This window comes from Phoxinus phoxinus (assembly GCF_949152265.1).
Source record: "Phoxinus phoxinus genome assembly, chromosome: 16".
In the NCBI taxonomy this organism is placed as follows: domain Eukaryota; kingdom Metazoa; phylum Chordata; class Actinopteri; order Cypriniformes; family Leuciscidae; genus Phoxinus; species Phoxinus phoxinus.
This window is the reverse complement of record NC_136891.1, coordinates 2,221,754-2,239,200: the sequence shown is the minus strand read 5'-3', so window position 1 is coordinate 2,239,200 and position 17,447 is coordinate 2,221,754. Positions and strand designations below refer to the sequence as shown.

General features: G+C 38.6%; 2 protein-coding genes across 6 annotated transcripts in view; both read left to right on the top strand.

Annotated features, from left to right (window-relative positions):
- The window catches only part of arhgap39 (Rho GTPase activating protein 39), a 77,905-nt gene extending 76,848 nt beyond the window's left edge, over positions 1 to 1,057 (top strand). The window contains exon 10 of one of the 2 annotated variants that reach the window (XM_079639531.1): positions 426 to 1,057. In XM_079639531.1, coding sequence (XP_079495657.1) covers positions 426 to 620 — 195 coding nt within the window. In that variant the 3' untranslated portion in view covers positions 621 to 1,057. The remainder of the gene's footprint in view (positions 1 to 425) is intronic. The other variant, XM_079639532.1, reaches the window with a different exon arrangement.
- Positions 1,058 to 5,682: 4,625 nt separating this feature from the next.
- LOC306983795 (GDP-L-fucose synthase-like) lies at positions 5,683 to 16,217 on the top strand. 4 transcript variants are annotated; one of them, XR_013794437.1, is made up of 11 exons: positions 5,683 to 5,807; positions 6,831 to 6,967; positions 8,190 to 8,304; positions 8,832 to 8,960; positions 9,208 to 9,281; positions 9,712 to 9,845; positions 10,288 to 10,419; positions 11,044 to 11,123; positions 11,317 to 11,416; positions 12,497 to 12,978; positions 14,556 to 16,217. XR_013794437.1 is itself a non-coding variant. In XM_079584472.1 (10 exons), exons 2-10 carry the CDS (start codon positions 6,831 to 6,833, stop codon positions 12,550 to 12,552), a joined length of 957 nt encoding a protein of 318 aa, XP_079440598.1. In that variant the 5' UTR covers positions 5,683 to 5,807; the 3' UTR covers positions 12,553 to 16,216. The 4 variants fall into 4 exon arrangements, 2 of the variants coding, with proteins under 2 accessions (XP_079440598.1, XP_079440597.1); XR_013794438.1 differs by lacking the exon at positions 5,683 to 5,807 and adding an exon at positions 5,902 to 6,203; XM_079584472.1 differs by having other exon boundaries at positions 12,497 to 16,216.
- The last annotated feature ends 1,230 nt before the right edge of the window (positions 16,218 to 17,447 follow it).

Genomic DNA, 17,447 nt, shown 5'->3' with positions numbered 1-17,447 from the left:
TTGTGGTTAAAAAGTATATTTTTATTTTATTTATTTTTTAAATTACTGATGGTTTCGCTAGATAAGACTCTTATTCCTCGGCTGGATCGTGTCGAGACTGTGAAGCTGCACTGAGACTCACATTTGAACCTTCAACCCGTTGGTTGCCATTGAAGTCCATTATATGGAGAAAATCCTGGAATGTTTTCCTCAAAAACCTTCATTTCTTTTCGACTTTTGAACATGTTGGATGACATGGCGAGAGTAAATTATCTATTTATTTTTATTTAAAAGTGAACTAATCCTTTAAGAAGCATTTTAGGGACACTAGCACACAATCAGTCTCCGAAACACAGATGTTGCTCTGTTCAGCCAGTTAGTGATGTGTCATCTGTTCATCTCAGAGCGGGTAAGAGCTTAAGAGATCTGTGTGTTTTCCATTAAAGGTATTTGCTCAAGCCGCCAGTGTGTCCTTGACTAAGATGGACGTCAGTAATCTGGCGATGGTGATGGCCCCAAACTGCCTGCGCTGCCAGTCCGACGACCCGCGCGTCATCTTCGAGAACACGCGCAAAGAAATGAGCTTCATCCGCGTGCTAATCCAGCACCTCGACACCAGCTTCATGGACGGGGTGCTATAGCACACACACACACACACACACGCATTAACATTCACACCTAAACATTTTTTTGCGGGTGAAAAGAACCATTCGCCCACACATGAATCACCCAGCAAGCAACCTATCATTTACACACACACACACACACACACACACACACACACACACACACACACACAGTCACACTCACCTTCCCGAACACATCCACCATCCCCGATGATCTCTGAATGTTTCTGAATAGATAAACCATCCGTCCTCACATGATAGTGACTGTCCTGCTTTGGTTTCTAGCGTGCATGTGTGTACCGGAAGTGTCCGTTTCTGTTTTTTAACTCGACTGACGTGTAGAACAGTCCGTCTGATGATTTTATATGATTAATTTATTTGTTATTTATTTGAATAAGGGGTTTGTAAGTATTGTACTGCCTTTTGAAATAGAAAACATCTGTCTTCACTGATCACATGCATTGGTGTGTGTGTGTGTGTGTGTGTGTGTGTGTGTGTGTGTGTGTGTGTGTGTGTGTGTGTGTGTGTGTGTGTGTGTGTGTGTGTGTGTGTGTGTTCATTTATCACATTCAGCACTAATTGTTTTATACACTATTGTGTACGTCTCACTGAACTGGTACGACACGCGTGCCCCTCATAGCGAACTGCCTGCGGTTAAGGTGAAGTGTGTGTGATTTATCAGCAGAAAGAACATGATTTATACACTTTCTGAAGAAACTGCGAGTGCAGAACTCACACAAACTGAATTAGAAAGTGTTTAACATCCAGAATATTACATCCTTCGCCTTTACATTCTCACATAATACAAACAAGTACCCACACACACACACACGCACTGATTTGGGTTGGTGCTTGTAATCATCTATATCACACTGCCAAACACACAATATTGATATTGATGCCCATTTCTGCCTCCAGGAGGCTATTGGTGAGAAACGAGTGAGACTAAAGAGAGACAGACAGTGATGGAGAGAGAGATCAACCGGAGAGAATCTCATGTAGAAATGTCTGGGTCATATTTCACCACAAAAAAACAAAAAGAAAAAAAAGTGAGAAATTATGACACTATATATATATACAGTCAAATCAAAATGTATTCAGACTCCTTCAACATTCCTCACATTATCACAGTTTATTCACTATAGTGGTAATAAAATATGACAGAACTCAGTTGATATTTGACAGGTTTTGTCCATTCTTCTGTTAGACTGTCTCACACACACACACACACACACACACAGGTTTTGTCCATCTTCTGTTAGACTGTCTCACACACACACACACACACACAGGTTTTGTCCATCTTCTGTTAGACTGTCTCTCTCTCACACACACACACACACACACACACACACACACAGGTTTTGTCCATCTTCTGTTAGACTGTCTCACACACACACACACACACACACACACACACACACACACACACAGGTTTTGTGCATCTTCTGTTAGACTGTCTCACACACACACACACACACACACACACATACACACACACACACACACACACACACACAGGTTCTGTCCATCTTCTGTTAGACTGTCTCACACACACACACACACACAGGTTCTGTCCATCTTCTGTTAGACTGTCTCACACACACACACACACACACACACACACAGGTTTTGTCCATCTTCTGTTAGACTGTCTCACACACACACACACACACAGGTTCTGTCCATCTTCTGTTAGACTGTCTCACACACACACACACACACACACACACACACACAGGTTCTGTCCATCTTCTGTTAGACTGTCTCACACACACACACACACACACACAGGTTCTGTCCATCTTCTGTTAGACTGTCTCACACACACACACACAGGTTCTGTCCATCTTCTGTTAGACTGTCTCACACACACACACACACACACACACACACACACACACACACACACACACACAGGTTTTGTCCATCTTCTGTTAGACTGTCTCACACATACGAATTATGTTGAATATCTGTCAGCTGGTAAATTTAACTACACAATTAGATAATACCAGTTTAGCTCAACCAGTGACCAAGCAATGCTTCATGTGTTCAGTGTGTGTGTAAATAGAGCATTAGCAATTACAGACACACACTTCAGCAAAACATGATCAGCTCAAAGTGTCAATCATATTTATATTTTCACTGTATGAAGAATTATTGGGTATAATATCAGTTTATTTTACTTTGCTCTCCTCACTTACATAATTGACTATAGTGTCCTGCACACACACACTAGTAAATAATATTCGAAAATTAGATCTGGTGTCTAAATAATTTTTGGTTTGACTGTATATTTATACATATAGTATACAGGTAACACTTGAAAGTGCAAAAGTTCATATATTTCAGTAATTCAACTTAAAAGGTGAAACTAATATATTATATAGACTCATTACATGCAAAGTGAGATATTTCAAGCCTTTATTTGTTATAATTGTGATGATTATGGCTTACAGCTTATGAAAACCCCAAATTCATAATTAAGCTGTAAGCCATAATCAATGTACAAATAAAGGCTTGAAATATCTCACTTTGCATGTAATGAGTCTATATAATATATTAGTTTCACCTTTTAAGTTGAATTACTGAAATAAATGAACTTTTGCACCATATTCTCATTTTTCGAGTTTCTCCTGTACTGGGCCTAAATATAAACTTAATTTCTTTATGCAAAATATTTTTCGAATAGTTTTGAGGTGAAATATGAACGTGCTTTTGACAGACACAGATGTTGTTATGTTTGGCTTCTCCACATTTCTGCACACCCTGATCTGTCATGGTCACATGTTCACGTCCTCATCTGTACAGAACAATGTGTAAAAATACTAATAAAAAGCTCAAACGAAAGAAAAGAAGATAACGAAACAGTAATTACTACTTCAGTATTTGACAGCAGGAGCATTTAATGTCCACGTTTAGGTTTGGATCTCAAAACTCATCCGTTAGCAAAACTTAGATTTAAAATAATAAAAATAATAATAAAAAGCAGATATGGAATGAAATATGATTATATGTCTGGAATGAGATGTGTGGGAAAAGAGAAGGGAAACCAGTGTGACCTGAGAGCAGCACACACACAAACACACAGGATTCTGGGAGATGTTTCTCGTCACAGGTTTGCTGTATTTATGAGTCGTGTTAATAAACCCCTCTCCCTCCTTTTGCTCTGAGGTCAAAGGTTACTCTGGACGTTACGGTTGAGCTGAACGTTGTTTATTAAACAGTTCAAAGGATTCATTGACTTGTGTGATCATTTCTGTAATGCTGTTTATACATACACACACACACACACACACACACACGCTCTCTCTCTCTCACACACACAAACACACACACACACACACACACACACACACTCACTCACTCACACAGAGACACAGACACACACACGCTCTCTAACACACATTCTCTTTCACACACACACACACACACACACTCTCTCACAAACTCACACACACTCACACAGAGACACAGACACACACACTCACACACTCTTATTCAGACACAAACTCACACAGACTCACTCTCACACATACACACTCTCACAAACACACTTTCTCTCACACAGACACACATACATTATTACACAGACACACTCACACACACACACACACTCTCACACACACTCACTCACATTCTCTCTCTCTCACACACACAAACACACACTCACTCACTTACAGACTCACACTCTTACACAGACACATTCTCACACACACACACACACACACACACACTCTCTCTCACACACAGAGACACAGACACACACACTCACACTCTCTCACAGACTCTTACTCACAGACACACAAACTCACACAGACTCACTCTGAAACTCTCTCACACATACACACTCTCACAAAGACACACATACATTTTTACACAGATACACACACACTCTCTCACACACTCCCTCACATTATTTCTCTCTCACACACACACACACACTCACTCACACACTTACAGACTCACACTATTACACACACACACACACTCGCTCACTCACTCACAGACTCACACTCTTACACGAAGACACATACACACACACACACACACACTCTTACACAGACACTCACTCACACACTTACTTATAGACTCACTCTCTCACACACACACACACACACACTCACTCACACACTTACAGACTCACACTATTACACACACACACACACACGCTCACTCACTCACTTACAGACTCACACTCTTACACGAAGACACATACACACACACACACACACACACACACACACACACACACACACTCTTACACAGACACACTCACTCACACACTTAATTATAGACTCACTCTCTCACACAAAAACACACTCACTCACTGACACACATACACAAAAATACCCTCTCTCACACACACATAATTTTTGTAATAATAATTTATAGAATAATTTCCTTCTAAGATTTGCCTTCATATTTTATATATTTATTTTCCTTTTTTTACATACATATTTCCATTTCTGTTTACTTGTATATACGTTATTAATTAATTATATATATATAATTATATATTTAAACATTGTACTTCAGAGTTATTAAGAGTTAAGACACTGTGAATCATAGGATGCATAAGTACATTGTAATAAACAAAACATAGATACTTAAATCACAATAAATAAGTAAATAAATAAATCAAGATAGGAACCGTAACTTAGACATGCTCTGATTCTTCCACACAACTGCTGGACTCAGGTAAGTGTACACGATTTGACTACTTTATGAAAGCATATGTTTACGATACAGTGGTGGTAAAAATTATTAGAACGGTAATATTTTAAATAAATTATATAGGCTAATGTGTATCCTTGGAAATTGAACAAATATAAATGTTTAAGACAAAATACGAATAGAAATTAAATAAATAAAAATACACAAAGACAGATAGAGGGTATACATGAGCAGTATAAAGAAATTATACATTACAATGTACAAATTAAATCAAATGTAAGATATTTTAGACGTTACGTCCTTGCCATGTTTCAAAATAAAGCTGCATTACGTGATTGACAGCCATAAAACTCTAGAGTTTCAATGACGTCAAGGCTATGATGTGATTGGTTTGTAAGGCACACGTGATCCACGCGGACCTTTATGGTCCTCACATAAGATCTCAAGACTGCTCACTCGGATTACTATGAATGGGAAAAACTGCAACGCGGAATAAATCGGAATAAAAGAGCAAATCGCCAAAAGGTAAGCCATCCCGTGTTTGCAGTTAGAAGCTCCTCTTCCAGTTAATACGGTTAGAGCTGCTGCGCATGCGCTCTGTGTCTCGACATAACCGGATACGCTTTAACGTTACCGCTATCTCAACTTGAGCAACATAGGAAAGAGCATAGCAGATATTCTGGTTATTCCACATTCCAGAAAAGAGTAACGTTAGTTAATTTAGCAATTTGCTGCCATGAGCAAAATATCTGCCCGGAGGCGATGAAAATATGGCCAGCCAGTGAACTGACTGTCCTCGAAAAGGACTTTGACTAACGTTACACTGACGCCAGAGAGTTGGCAAATCATTACGTTAGTTTCGTCAGTTATTAACAGAACTAATAACTTACACGATCAAACTGTCATTCATTCGATGTCACGGTATGCTCGTTTTAGACACTTTTCAGCTGTTTAATCACGTGTTGATCACAGAAAATAATCTTTTAATATTATATCTGAGAGTTTATAAAGTTAATTAATTGAGTGTTAAAGTGTGTACTGTGATTATGTTCATGTATGATCATTATAAAGCATGTTTGTCTGTGTTTTGTGGTCATGTGTTAATGCATATTGACAGTGACACCTCGTCATCAGTCAGTGATGTGTTGGCATATTGAAATAAAGGGCGTATCAGAGGTTAAAGGTTAAAATTATCGATCATTTACTCACTCTCAAAGCCTTCTTAGGTGTATGTGACCTTCTTCTTTCAGTCATGCACAATCAGAGTTGTATTAAATATCCTGGCTTTTCCTAACACTTTTTTTTTTAAAAGGGAATAGAGTAACAAAGAAGTACCGCTCTATTACCATTAAATATTCCATGGAGAACCATCATTTTTTGGACTCTACCATGTTGATAGTATATTTTTGTGAATATGTGCTTATAAGAACTGTTGAAGGATAGATGAATAGATAATTACAGTTTTGATCTATTATCAAACCTCATCTCTCTCTCTCTCTCTCTCTCTCTCTCTCTCTCTCTCTCTCTCTCTCTCTCTCTCTCTCTCAGATGGACGGGCCGATGCGTGTGTTGGTGACGGGTGGCAGTGGGCTGGTGGGACGAGCGATAGAGCGAGTCGTGAAAGAGGGCGAAGGGAGAGAAGGAGAAGAATGGATATTCCTCTCATCCAAAGATGCCAATCTCATGTAAGAGATCCTGAACAAACACTCATGAGACGTCACACCAGTTAAACAACACAATCATTACAATATCATATCAGTAGGTATATTATAACACACTTTTTAAAAAGTAAGCTAACTCAGATATTTTGTTGTACATCTAAAAGTAATGCGTTACTTGTTGCTTGGAAACGTAACTTGCATTACTGGGTATAAAAGGAGCAACCACCGAAGACTATTCAAAAATCACTTTTCTCAATGCAAGATTGCAAAGTATTGGCAGACTCAGGCAGACGTGACGTGAACAGTCTCTGGCTCGGCTTGTTTACAAAACAATCTGCGGTGAAATGATGCGAACAACCGCGCAATGTTTTACCCACGTCAGCTGGAACTTCATTAAAAATAAAGTTAACCACGCATTCCTAATATTGGAATCCGAAGGAAGTTTAAGCAGCGACTGTCTTCTTCCACAACCAGGCACTGCACAATATTTCGTAAACGGCATGTTTATTGCTTGATCCGGTTTAGCAATGATCACCTCGTAAATAACATTAGTTATTTAGCTATTGCATGTAATGCGCGAGTGGGTGGGCGGGGCTAAACAGGCGGTGTTGAAGTGGGCGTCGATCTTCTTCTGCGGAGGCGGGGTTTGATACCCTGTGACGTCACAGATCCCCATTTTGAAGAACCTGGTGTCAATAAAAGCTTTTATTGGACTAACGAGGAAGTTTTCAGTTCTGAAACTTACAGGATATTCTTATAGTATGACGACCTCTTAGATGTCAAAAGCTCAAGGAAAATCTGATTTCTCAGTTCATCATCCTTTAAAGAAAATCTAGAGCTTCCTTAAATTAATACTTTTTTAGCTAACTGTGATTATGTATATGTGCATTTCTGAAATGCATAACTTAGACAGTTTCCTCTGATAACAGATCACTGTAAACTGTAATGTGGACTCACGATGTGTATTATGAAAAGCGCTATACAAATAAATATGAATCGAATTGAATCATATTAACGACACATTGTGGTGGCTTTCCTGTGTGTTCAACTCGCAAATACGATCGTTCCAACATGACTTGAACGCAGTGTCAGACTTATTTGCATATTGCAGTGTTCATGAAATGGAAACATTTGCCACTAATGGTAAATCGCAACGATATATATTGCCAATATGTAAATTAATTATTGATGCTTATTGTCCATTTCGTGTCTTATGATAACTGTATTTACACATGTGCGGTTTCAGGAGCGCTGAGGAGACGAGATCAGTCTTCCAGAAGCATCGTCCGACACACGTCATTCATTTGGCCGCCATGGTGGGCGGGCTCTTCAGAAACATGAGACAGAACCTGGACTTCTGGGTAATTATAACATTGGACATATGTGACCCTGATCACAAACCCAGTCTGGAGCCGCACGGGTATATCTGTGGCAATAGCAACTATACATTGTACGGGTCAAAATTATCCATTTTTCTTTTATGCCAAAAATCATGAGGATATTAAGATCATGTTCCATGAAGATATTTAGTAAATGTCCTACCGTAAATATATAAAACATGTATTTGTGTGAGTGAATGCAGCACAATCGTGAACATAAATGCACAACTTTAAAGGAGATTTTCTCAATGTTTAAATTTTTTTGCTCCTCAGATTCCAGATTTTCAATAGTTGTGTCTCGACCAAATATTGTCCTATCCTAACAAACCACACATCAATGGAGAGATTATTTATTCAGCTTTCAGATGATGTATAAATCTCAATTTTAAAAAAATTACCCATGTGACTGGTTTTGTGGTCCAGGGTCACATATGTACATATGCTTGGAAATATCACTGTTGAATAACTGGACTGAACATTGACTGTATCTGTTTTTTTTTGTTTTTCAGAGGAATAATGTATTTATCAATGACAACGTGCTGCAGACGGCTCATGAGTTCGGGGTGGTGAAGGTCGTTTCTTGTCTGTCCACGTGTATATTCCCAGATAAAACCACCTACCCGATAGATGAGACCATGGTACACACACACACACACACACACACACACACACACACTTTAATAGGCAGATGTTGGGATGGTTTGTATTTAGCATATAACATGATACATTTTCCTTCTATGATTCATTGTCGTTTAAAACATACTGTAACGTTCATAACTCAGACTTCCTCTGATTTGAGGGAGATGATGATTAGACACTTTTTGTTTGGTATTGTCCTATACTTTTTGTCATCTATACAGACGTGTTTCTCTCTCGCCGATTCAGATCCACAACGGTCCGCCACATGAGTCTAATTTCGGTTATGCCTACGCCAAACGCATGATTGATGTCCACAACAGGTCAGTGTCAAAGTTCATTGGTCATGAGCTTTTCTCGGGTGTATCACATGAAAGCATGTCTGTCACTTTTTTTTTTCCTCTCATTTTCATATCATCAAATGAGATTCAAACACATTTTTGCTCCATATTTTCATTACCGCGGTTTTTTTCTTTATTAAATTTTTTTGTGTAATTTCATGAAAATTCCTATTACTGTGATACCATAAAAATTAGATAATTAATTATTAGATTAATTACATATTTAAAAAATGTATGTATACAATGAATGATTATTTTTATGACAATAATGACAATTTCTGAGGAATGTGTGTAATTGTCATGAAAATAAGGTCAAAATATATTTATTTATTATTATGAGATTTGTGGGTGAAGTGTTTATTTATAGCTTTCATATATGTAATAAATAAATCATTGTGTGTTTGTCCATTAGGGCGTGTTGTCAGCAATACGGTCGGAGATACACAGCCGTCATCCCCACCAATGTGTTTGGACCACATGACAACTTCAACATTGAGGACGGTCACGTGCTTCCAGGATTGATCCACAAGACATACATGGCAAAGAGTGAGAAGTGTTTAATTTTCTGGAAGGATCCAGACCATAGAAAAATGAAGCCAAAATATCCCAGAAATGGTTGACATTGAGCGCTGATACATCATTTGAAGCCTGAGTCTGAGCAATAGTGATCCTGAGGTGAAGCACAGCTGTCAATCATAACTAACTAAAACCAAACTTATTGGAAAAACAAACACTTGAGCATATGCCGGTGTGATGAAAAGTACCCAAAATGACAGAAATCATCTTTAAAGTATAATTCGATTATTATTATTTTTTAGTTTGGCTCGCGTCCCGTTCGGAGAGGGAGAGGTTTATAACCTATATCGCAGCCAGCCACCAGGGGGCGATCAAAATGTTTCGGCTTCACTTTTCTGTGTGTGACACACTTGATCTAGAGCCTCATTCAAGAGTTCTGATCACATGTTAAACGTGTTTGTGTGTTTTGTAGAGGAAGGTAAAGCTCTGCAGGTCTGGGGTTCAGGTCGTCCTCTACGGCAGTTCATCTACTCTGTGGATCTGGCTCGTCTGTTTCTGTGGGTTTTGAGGGATTATGACGAGGTGGAGCCCATCATTCTGTCAGGTACTCGACCCGTGTTTGACACCGTGTTCCCGCGGCTCCTTACAAATTCAGTTTGATCAAATTTAAGATTAAGATGCTCTTCGGTCACTTTTTGATTTTCTGTTTTAAAAATATAAAAAAATCACAGCTTCATCGGAATGGTATGAAACTTAATGTGATTTTTATGGCATTTTTAACGTGAACACAAAAAAATTTGAGAGCATGATTCTAGCAGGCTAAGTGGTCGTAAAAAAAAAAAAAGTCACTTGTGGTCTTCAAAAAAGACAGACTATAGGAAATGATTGGGAAATCGACAAAAACAGAAAAATTCGGAGAATTTGCGATACACAGCCGTCATCCCGACCAATGTTTTCAGATCATTTTTGTGTGTACAATCTATAAATCAGCCTCTATGCAGAAAAAAAGTGCTCAGCAATGAATTGGGTGACACTCTAAAACATTAAGAGTGCAAAACAGACACAGACACACTTATATACACTGTAATTGAACAAATATATAAAATAAAATCAATAATTCAACCACAATGCAGTAAAAAAGTAGAGTTAACTTATTTTGCATTTGAATGTGTGCGCCAGCCTGATTAATCAAGTCAATTTGTTTATCTTTGTCTGTTTTTCTCTCTAGTCAGAGAAGAGGATGAGTTGTCCATAAAGGACGCTGTGAACGCTGTGGTTGAAGGAATGGAGTTCAAAGGTGACGTGATTGTATCCTTTCACACACAATTACTGTGAAAATCTTCAGTTTTTACAATCTCTGATCTGTGGGACACTAAATAAGGTAGTTTACAGACTTCACAGATTGTTCTTGAACTGTTGAGCTTTATAAAAGTAGTCCTTGATGACAGAGTTTTCCTTTTGCTCTGAACAAACCCTTTGACCCTTAACTAACCGCTCTCAGTATGACACTAGTAAAGCAGACGGTCAATTCAAGAAAACCGCCAGCAACGCCAAACTACGCAAATACCTGCCAGACTTCAAGTTCACACCGTTCAAAGCAGGTGATCAATCTTCACTTCGCACTTGAGCAATTGACCTATGGCTAAGCCACGCCCCCTCCACTCACTCGGACAAACGGTCCACATTCGGTGACGGGCACTAGTCACAGTAGGAGACATTTCACAGGAGGCAATTGATGATTTTTGGAGACAGAAAGATTATATATCATCTGGAAGTCACCAAAAGGGCCTTAACTATGCACTGGAGGGTTATATTAATAATTTTATTGTTGAGAAGGTTGATAAAAGCTTCAGCTCCAGGCAAAAATGTACAGGTCAGCGTAAACGTGATACACCGCCAAAATAAAAGTTCCCCAGTTGTTTTGGTAGAAAGTTGTCTAAAATGTTGTGCTTCAATTTGTAATTAATGGTTCATGATCAAATTAAATATGTACAGGTCTAAGTTGCACACGTTTCCAGGACAAGCCTTTTTACCATATTTACCGAGAGTAGCCTAACGTTACCTCTCCGCTAGTGCGGTGCTACAGTATTTACATGAATCATCAGCACAACATTGCTCACATTTGTTATCTCAGTTATTTACAGATACGTTAATGAAGCTAAGCGACATGATGTACAACGCAGCTAGAAGCTAACGTTAACGTTTTCTAATGTTAGGCTAACGTTACGGTAGAGATGTTAAAGATAATGTTCAAATACGTTGTTGACTTTCCTTTGAACAGATGTAGACATCCTTGTTTAATTGATCCACGTTTAGTTGGTGTTGTGGTCTACCGCATAACTTAACCCAGAGCAGACGCTGATCTCGGCTGAGATGTGGCTCGGGAAAGGGTCGTCAGCCTCTCGGGATACCTGTGTTGGAGTTGATGTGCATGCACACCGTTTGACCATTTTAAACTTAAAATGACAAGAAAAAACATATAAAAACGAATGAAAACTGACTAACTGCAATGCATTTCAATGGACGTGGAAGCAGAGAATGTCCGAGTGTATTGGGTTAGCTATGCGCACTGTGATTGGCTCATCGCGTTTGGGGGCGTGGCTTAGCCATAGGTCAATTACTAAATGTCCTTCAATAGTAGTCAAAAGAACAGTCATTAAAAGTGCTTTTATTTTTTCCAGCTATGAAGGAGACGTGCGATTGGTTTGAGGCCAATTATGACATCGCCCGTAAATGAAGATCTTCACATCTCATTGGAGAAAGTTCTGGATTTCATAGTAGCTTTCATTGGCCAAGGACCAGAGGCCGTCTGACTGAAGTGTAAAACAACCAATCACAGTTCGTTTTGTTCAGCATCATGTTAAGGGACGTGAAAAATTAATGTTCCTGCAATAATAGACCAGCTTGTAAAACTCTTAGGCATATTTTAAAGAGTCTATGCTGGAAACTTCTCGTACTTTTGAAAACCCAGCGTTTAGTTGATTATAAGCGCTTATTGTGGCAGTTGTAAACTCTTCGGCTTTCTGTACTGGTTCGAGGTCATGACGCACATCTGGTGTCCGGTAGAATCCAAACCAATCAGATGATGACTTCGAAACTCCTGAAGTGTTTCCAGTTTTGTGTGACATCAGACATTCAGCCAAAGGTCCGTCTGAGACTAAGGGTGTATTCACACCAGGAAAGTCCGATAGTTCACTTGCTTTGGTCCGGACCAAATAATTTTTTTTGTTTTTTTGTTTGGTACGGTTCGCTTTCACACTGCTCTTTTTGCAAGTGAACCAAAATGTGTAAACAAAACCACACGTGTGCTAAGGTCGTCCATTCATTGGACAAGGATTCTCAAGTAGGGAAATCAGGAAGTGCAACAAAAAAAGGCTCGGAGATATAAAAAATATAAAAATTAATTAAAAATAAATTTGGAGATATTTCGTAGGCTACTGCAATATTTGTTATTTTACTGTCTCGTTATTTCGAAATAATATGTGTGCGTGCATCTGTAAATCCGGTGACGCGTGTATTGATTTTTATTAATAAACAAGTGTTTTCTCTAAAAGTGTCGACTCGGCTGCAAAGATGAAGTTGACGATCGCCATCTCCGTGAGAACGCGCTTATAGAGAGAAATGAACATAAATAGGCTAAGCCTAATAATGGATTACATAATCAGAGAGTAGCCTTTTTCTTTTTTCGTTTTGAATTATTTCGTTTAAAGACATTTCAAGCTTTGTGTATTTTATGTATTTGTCATGTCTGTGTGAGGCATACACTGAGATTCGTTAAGTTAGGATGTGCTCAGTTCACGTGCAATGCAAGTGAGCGCGCGGGCGCCTCCGTTATATTTGTTTCGTTGGCCTATTCATTAAATACAGGCAATTGGTTGATGAAAAATGTATTAAAATTAAGATACAATTTATACAAAACGAAATTCACTTTAAAGAAAGGCTTTCTATAACAACTTCAACGGTCAAAATCATGTCTGACCCGCTCCATGTCTCATATTGCGCATCCTATCTCGGTCGTGCTGTTCACTTTTCATAAATCAACATAAATTAACAAATATGAAACGCGCTTTTTAAAATGGCTACAACAGTATATTAGGCCTACATATCCTACTCTCTATTTGTACAAATTTCTGCACATTAATTTAATTCTGAATTTTGCACACACAAGTTGAAAGGCATTTGTTCAAATCAAGTTCACGGATAATTGTGCGTGCATTTATTAGCCTAATCATTATGATACTAAAATCCTAACAAATAGGCAAATATGTACAAAAAAATCAGATGAGTTCTCTCGAAAAATCTCTCGTTCACGTTCATTGTATTAAAAGTGATTCGTTCAGCGTTCGGCGAAAATATGAACGCGTTCAGTGAACACGTTCATGCACAACACTGCCAATGATGCACACACGACGCGCAGAATGACGCGCAACAGTATCGTGTGGCCAGACAGCGCGCCGGAATGGAATTCTCTTTCGCACTTGAATGAACAATATTGGGTCGATATTGATATTGGGCCGATATTGGGTCGGTTCATGTTCACATCGTAAACGAACCGTACCAGAGTTCGTTTGGAACCGTACCGAGACCACCTCTTCAGCTGGGTCTCGGTTCGATTGTTTGGTCCGCACCAGAGTTCGATTGCTGTATTCACACCTGCCCAAAAGGTCCGCACCAAGGGGGGAAACGAACTAGAGTTCGATTCAATCGAACCAAACAAGGCAGGTGTGAATACACCCTAAGACTAGCTGTAAAGAGTTAAATGCTGGAAACCAATGACTGATCAAACAACCCTTAATCATTTTTATGAATACAAAATCATTGAACACTGCTTTTGTAGCGTTCATGTTTATTTAAAGTTTTTCTTAAAGACGTACATTTTACAGTTCTGCAATTACTAAACCTGCAAAATACTGTTTTTAAAAGCTCGGGCGCTTTTTCCGCTCGGAAATAATTTTTCAACTTCAAAAACGCGAGGTGCAGCAGGCGGTGAAACCAAAGGGGTAATCCATCCGCCGGAAACTGAAGCTTCCCCGGGGGCCGCCATTGGCTAGCAAGCCATCACCCGCTGTTAGCATCCCATTGACTCCCATTCATTTTGGCGTCACTTTGACAGCAAATAACTTTACATCTGAGGCGTTTAAAGACTCCATTTGTCCATTATTTATTTCTAAAGAAACACGACAATGTATAAAAGGCTCCTTTACCTTGTACCGTACGTTATGGCCCCGTAGAGGCAGTTTTTGTAAAAATAGGCTAACAATTGCGTCATAACCACGCGACTCTCTGTCGCACAGTCGAGAAATTACCGTATAGACGGAGAAGCTCGCAGGCAATCGGGGGACGTGGAGGCATAAAGTCCGATAAAGTCAAGGGAGAAGCCCACAGAGTGTCTGACAGATCGCTCAGTTAAAGCTGCTCGTGAACCGATCATCTCTAGTTCATTTATAGCATCAAATAAACATGAATGAACATCAGAAGGAATGTTGTTTTAACCGCGGAAAGACGTCAGTACACTCCGCTTCTCAAGTTCAAATCCTCCCATGTTAATCTACTAACTCTCCTGACTGCTTTGTCGGACAAAAATGGCGGATACGGCAGATGGCGGATTATGATTGGTCAGATCGCCTGTCAATCAAACTCCCTGGGAAGGGTCAATTGACTTCACTTTTCTCCGTTGAAGTCTATGGGGTCGAAGTGTCCATTTTATATACTGTCTATGGGTAAAACGCGAGGCGTCTGGGGCGCATAAACAGCGCAGAACGCTCACTGCTATAGGAAAACAATTGAAAAAGGCGCCTCTCACTGCAAAAAACGCGTCAGGTGTGATCGGGGCCTTTCTATGCCACAGAATAAAAAAGAAAAAAGGTAATTGCGATTTTTTTTTTTATCTCACAATACAGACTTTTTTTTTTTTGCAATTGTGTGATTGCATGTTAAAATGTCACAATTTTGAGTTATTTTCCATCCATTCATATTTTAATAAAGAAACGTATTTTAATAAAAGGAGATTACTCTGGAATCCTTTCACATCTTGGCAAATGATCGGCCAAACTTGGAAAATGACAACTGAAGTACAGAGAGTTGTTCATTTAATAATAATAATAATAATAATATGATAAAATAGTCACAATATGATTTTGGGCTTTAATCGTGCATCCCTACATTCAATAATAACAAACATGGAGCTCTTTAATCTTTGTCTTAATCTTTTGTCTTTGTCTTTTGTCACATGTCTGGTTTTATTTGTGCTCTACTGTGTTTGATGCTGTATATTTTCCTCTGTTTTTACTGGTCTATCAGGGTATGTTCTGGGTTTATTTTCTAATGTACTGTAACAATACTAAATAATGACGTGGAATGTGCTTTTCTACAATAAAGGATTTTTGGATTGTTTTAATGGTTCCCAATCATGGTGAGGCACTTATTTACGTCCGGTGGCACATCCGGTCTTCATTGGTGCCACTGACACGGTCGAGAGACACTGACACGACACTAACAATGTGTCACTGAATGTTTTGTTATACCAGTGCTAGTGCATGTTGTTTATTACGGAAAGTTGCAAACTGCCCATTCTAGGAAAGACAAAATAAATCTATCATGGGTTCCTACGAATAACGCATTAAAGCTGCAGCCCGTAGCTTTTTTGGGTTAAAAAATATCCAAAATAATTTGAGCAAGTACATATCCAGCCAGTGTTCAAAACTCTCTGCCAGTGCTTGCCGTAGCTCGATTCAAACAGTAAGCTTGTAATAATGTTTTTAACTCCAGTGGTACTGGTGGATTTCCACTGAAAACTCGAGCATGTCATTACGTCACATCTGTACACATGAAGAAGAGTCTCGGCTAGTCACATCTGTACACATGAAGAAGAGTCGGCTAGTCACATCTGTACACATGAGCACTTGGGGCCCAAGCGAGGGGAAGATTTTTTATTTTTTTTTACTGGTCTCTCCATCAGGGTTTATTTTCTAATGATCTGTACTGTATATTTGAATAATACACTCATGTTTAAAATAGCCTATAACAATAATAATGTGGAATTATTATACTACATGCATGTCTAGAAAATTAGCAGTTATCATTTCATTCTTAGCAACAAGATATATTTTTTGAAAAATAATGTCATTGAGATAAGTGAGATTTTAAAAAACAAATGGAAAAGAAGCAAGAAGCTCTCTACACTAACTTAAAGGGTTAGTGTGATATTCTTTACTGCAGCAGAATATGGAGACGGAGAGATACTGTATATTTGACGTGTCTTTATTTAGATATGTCTACCCAAAAAAACCTTTACCAAAATGTATTTAAAATACATTTATTTAAGTATACAAATCCATTCCCATATTTACTGACATATCGCTTGACTTAGCCTACTGATACTATCATAGGATAGTATGATCTCCGTATAATATCAGTCTTTAAAATGCAAGATATTTAAAGTGTACGTCGTATGAAGTATAATTACAATAGTCCCACTTTAGCACAATCAAATATACTTAAGTAGCCTATATCTTTAGTTGAACTTCATCACTATTTATGGATAACTAAAGTACACCAAATACAAAATAAGTTCCAATTTAGCAGACCTAAACTAGCAGGCCTATACCAATTTAGTATACCAAAAGTGAAATG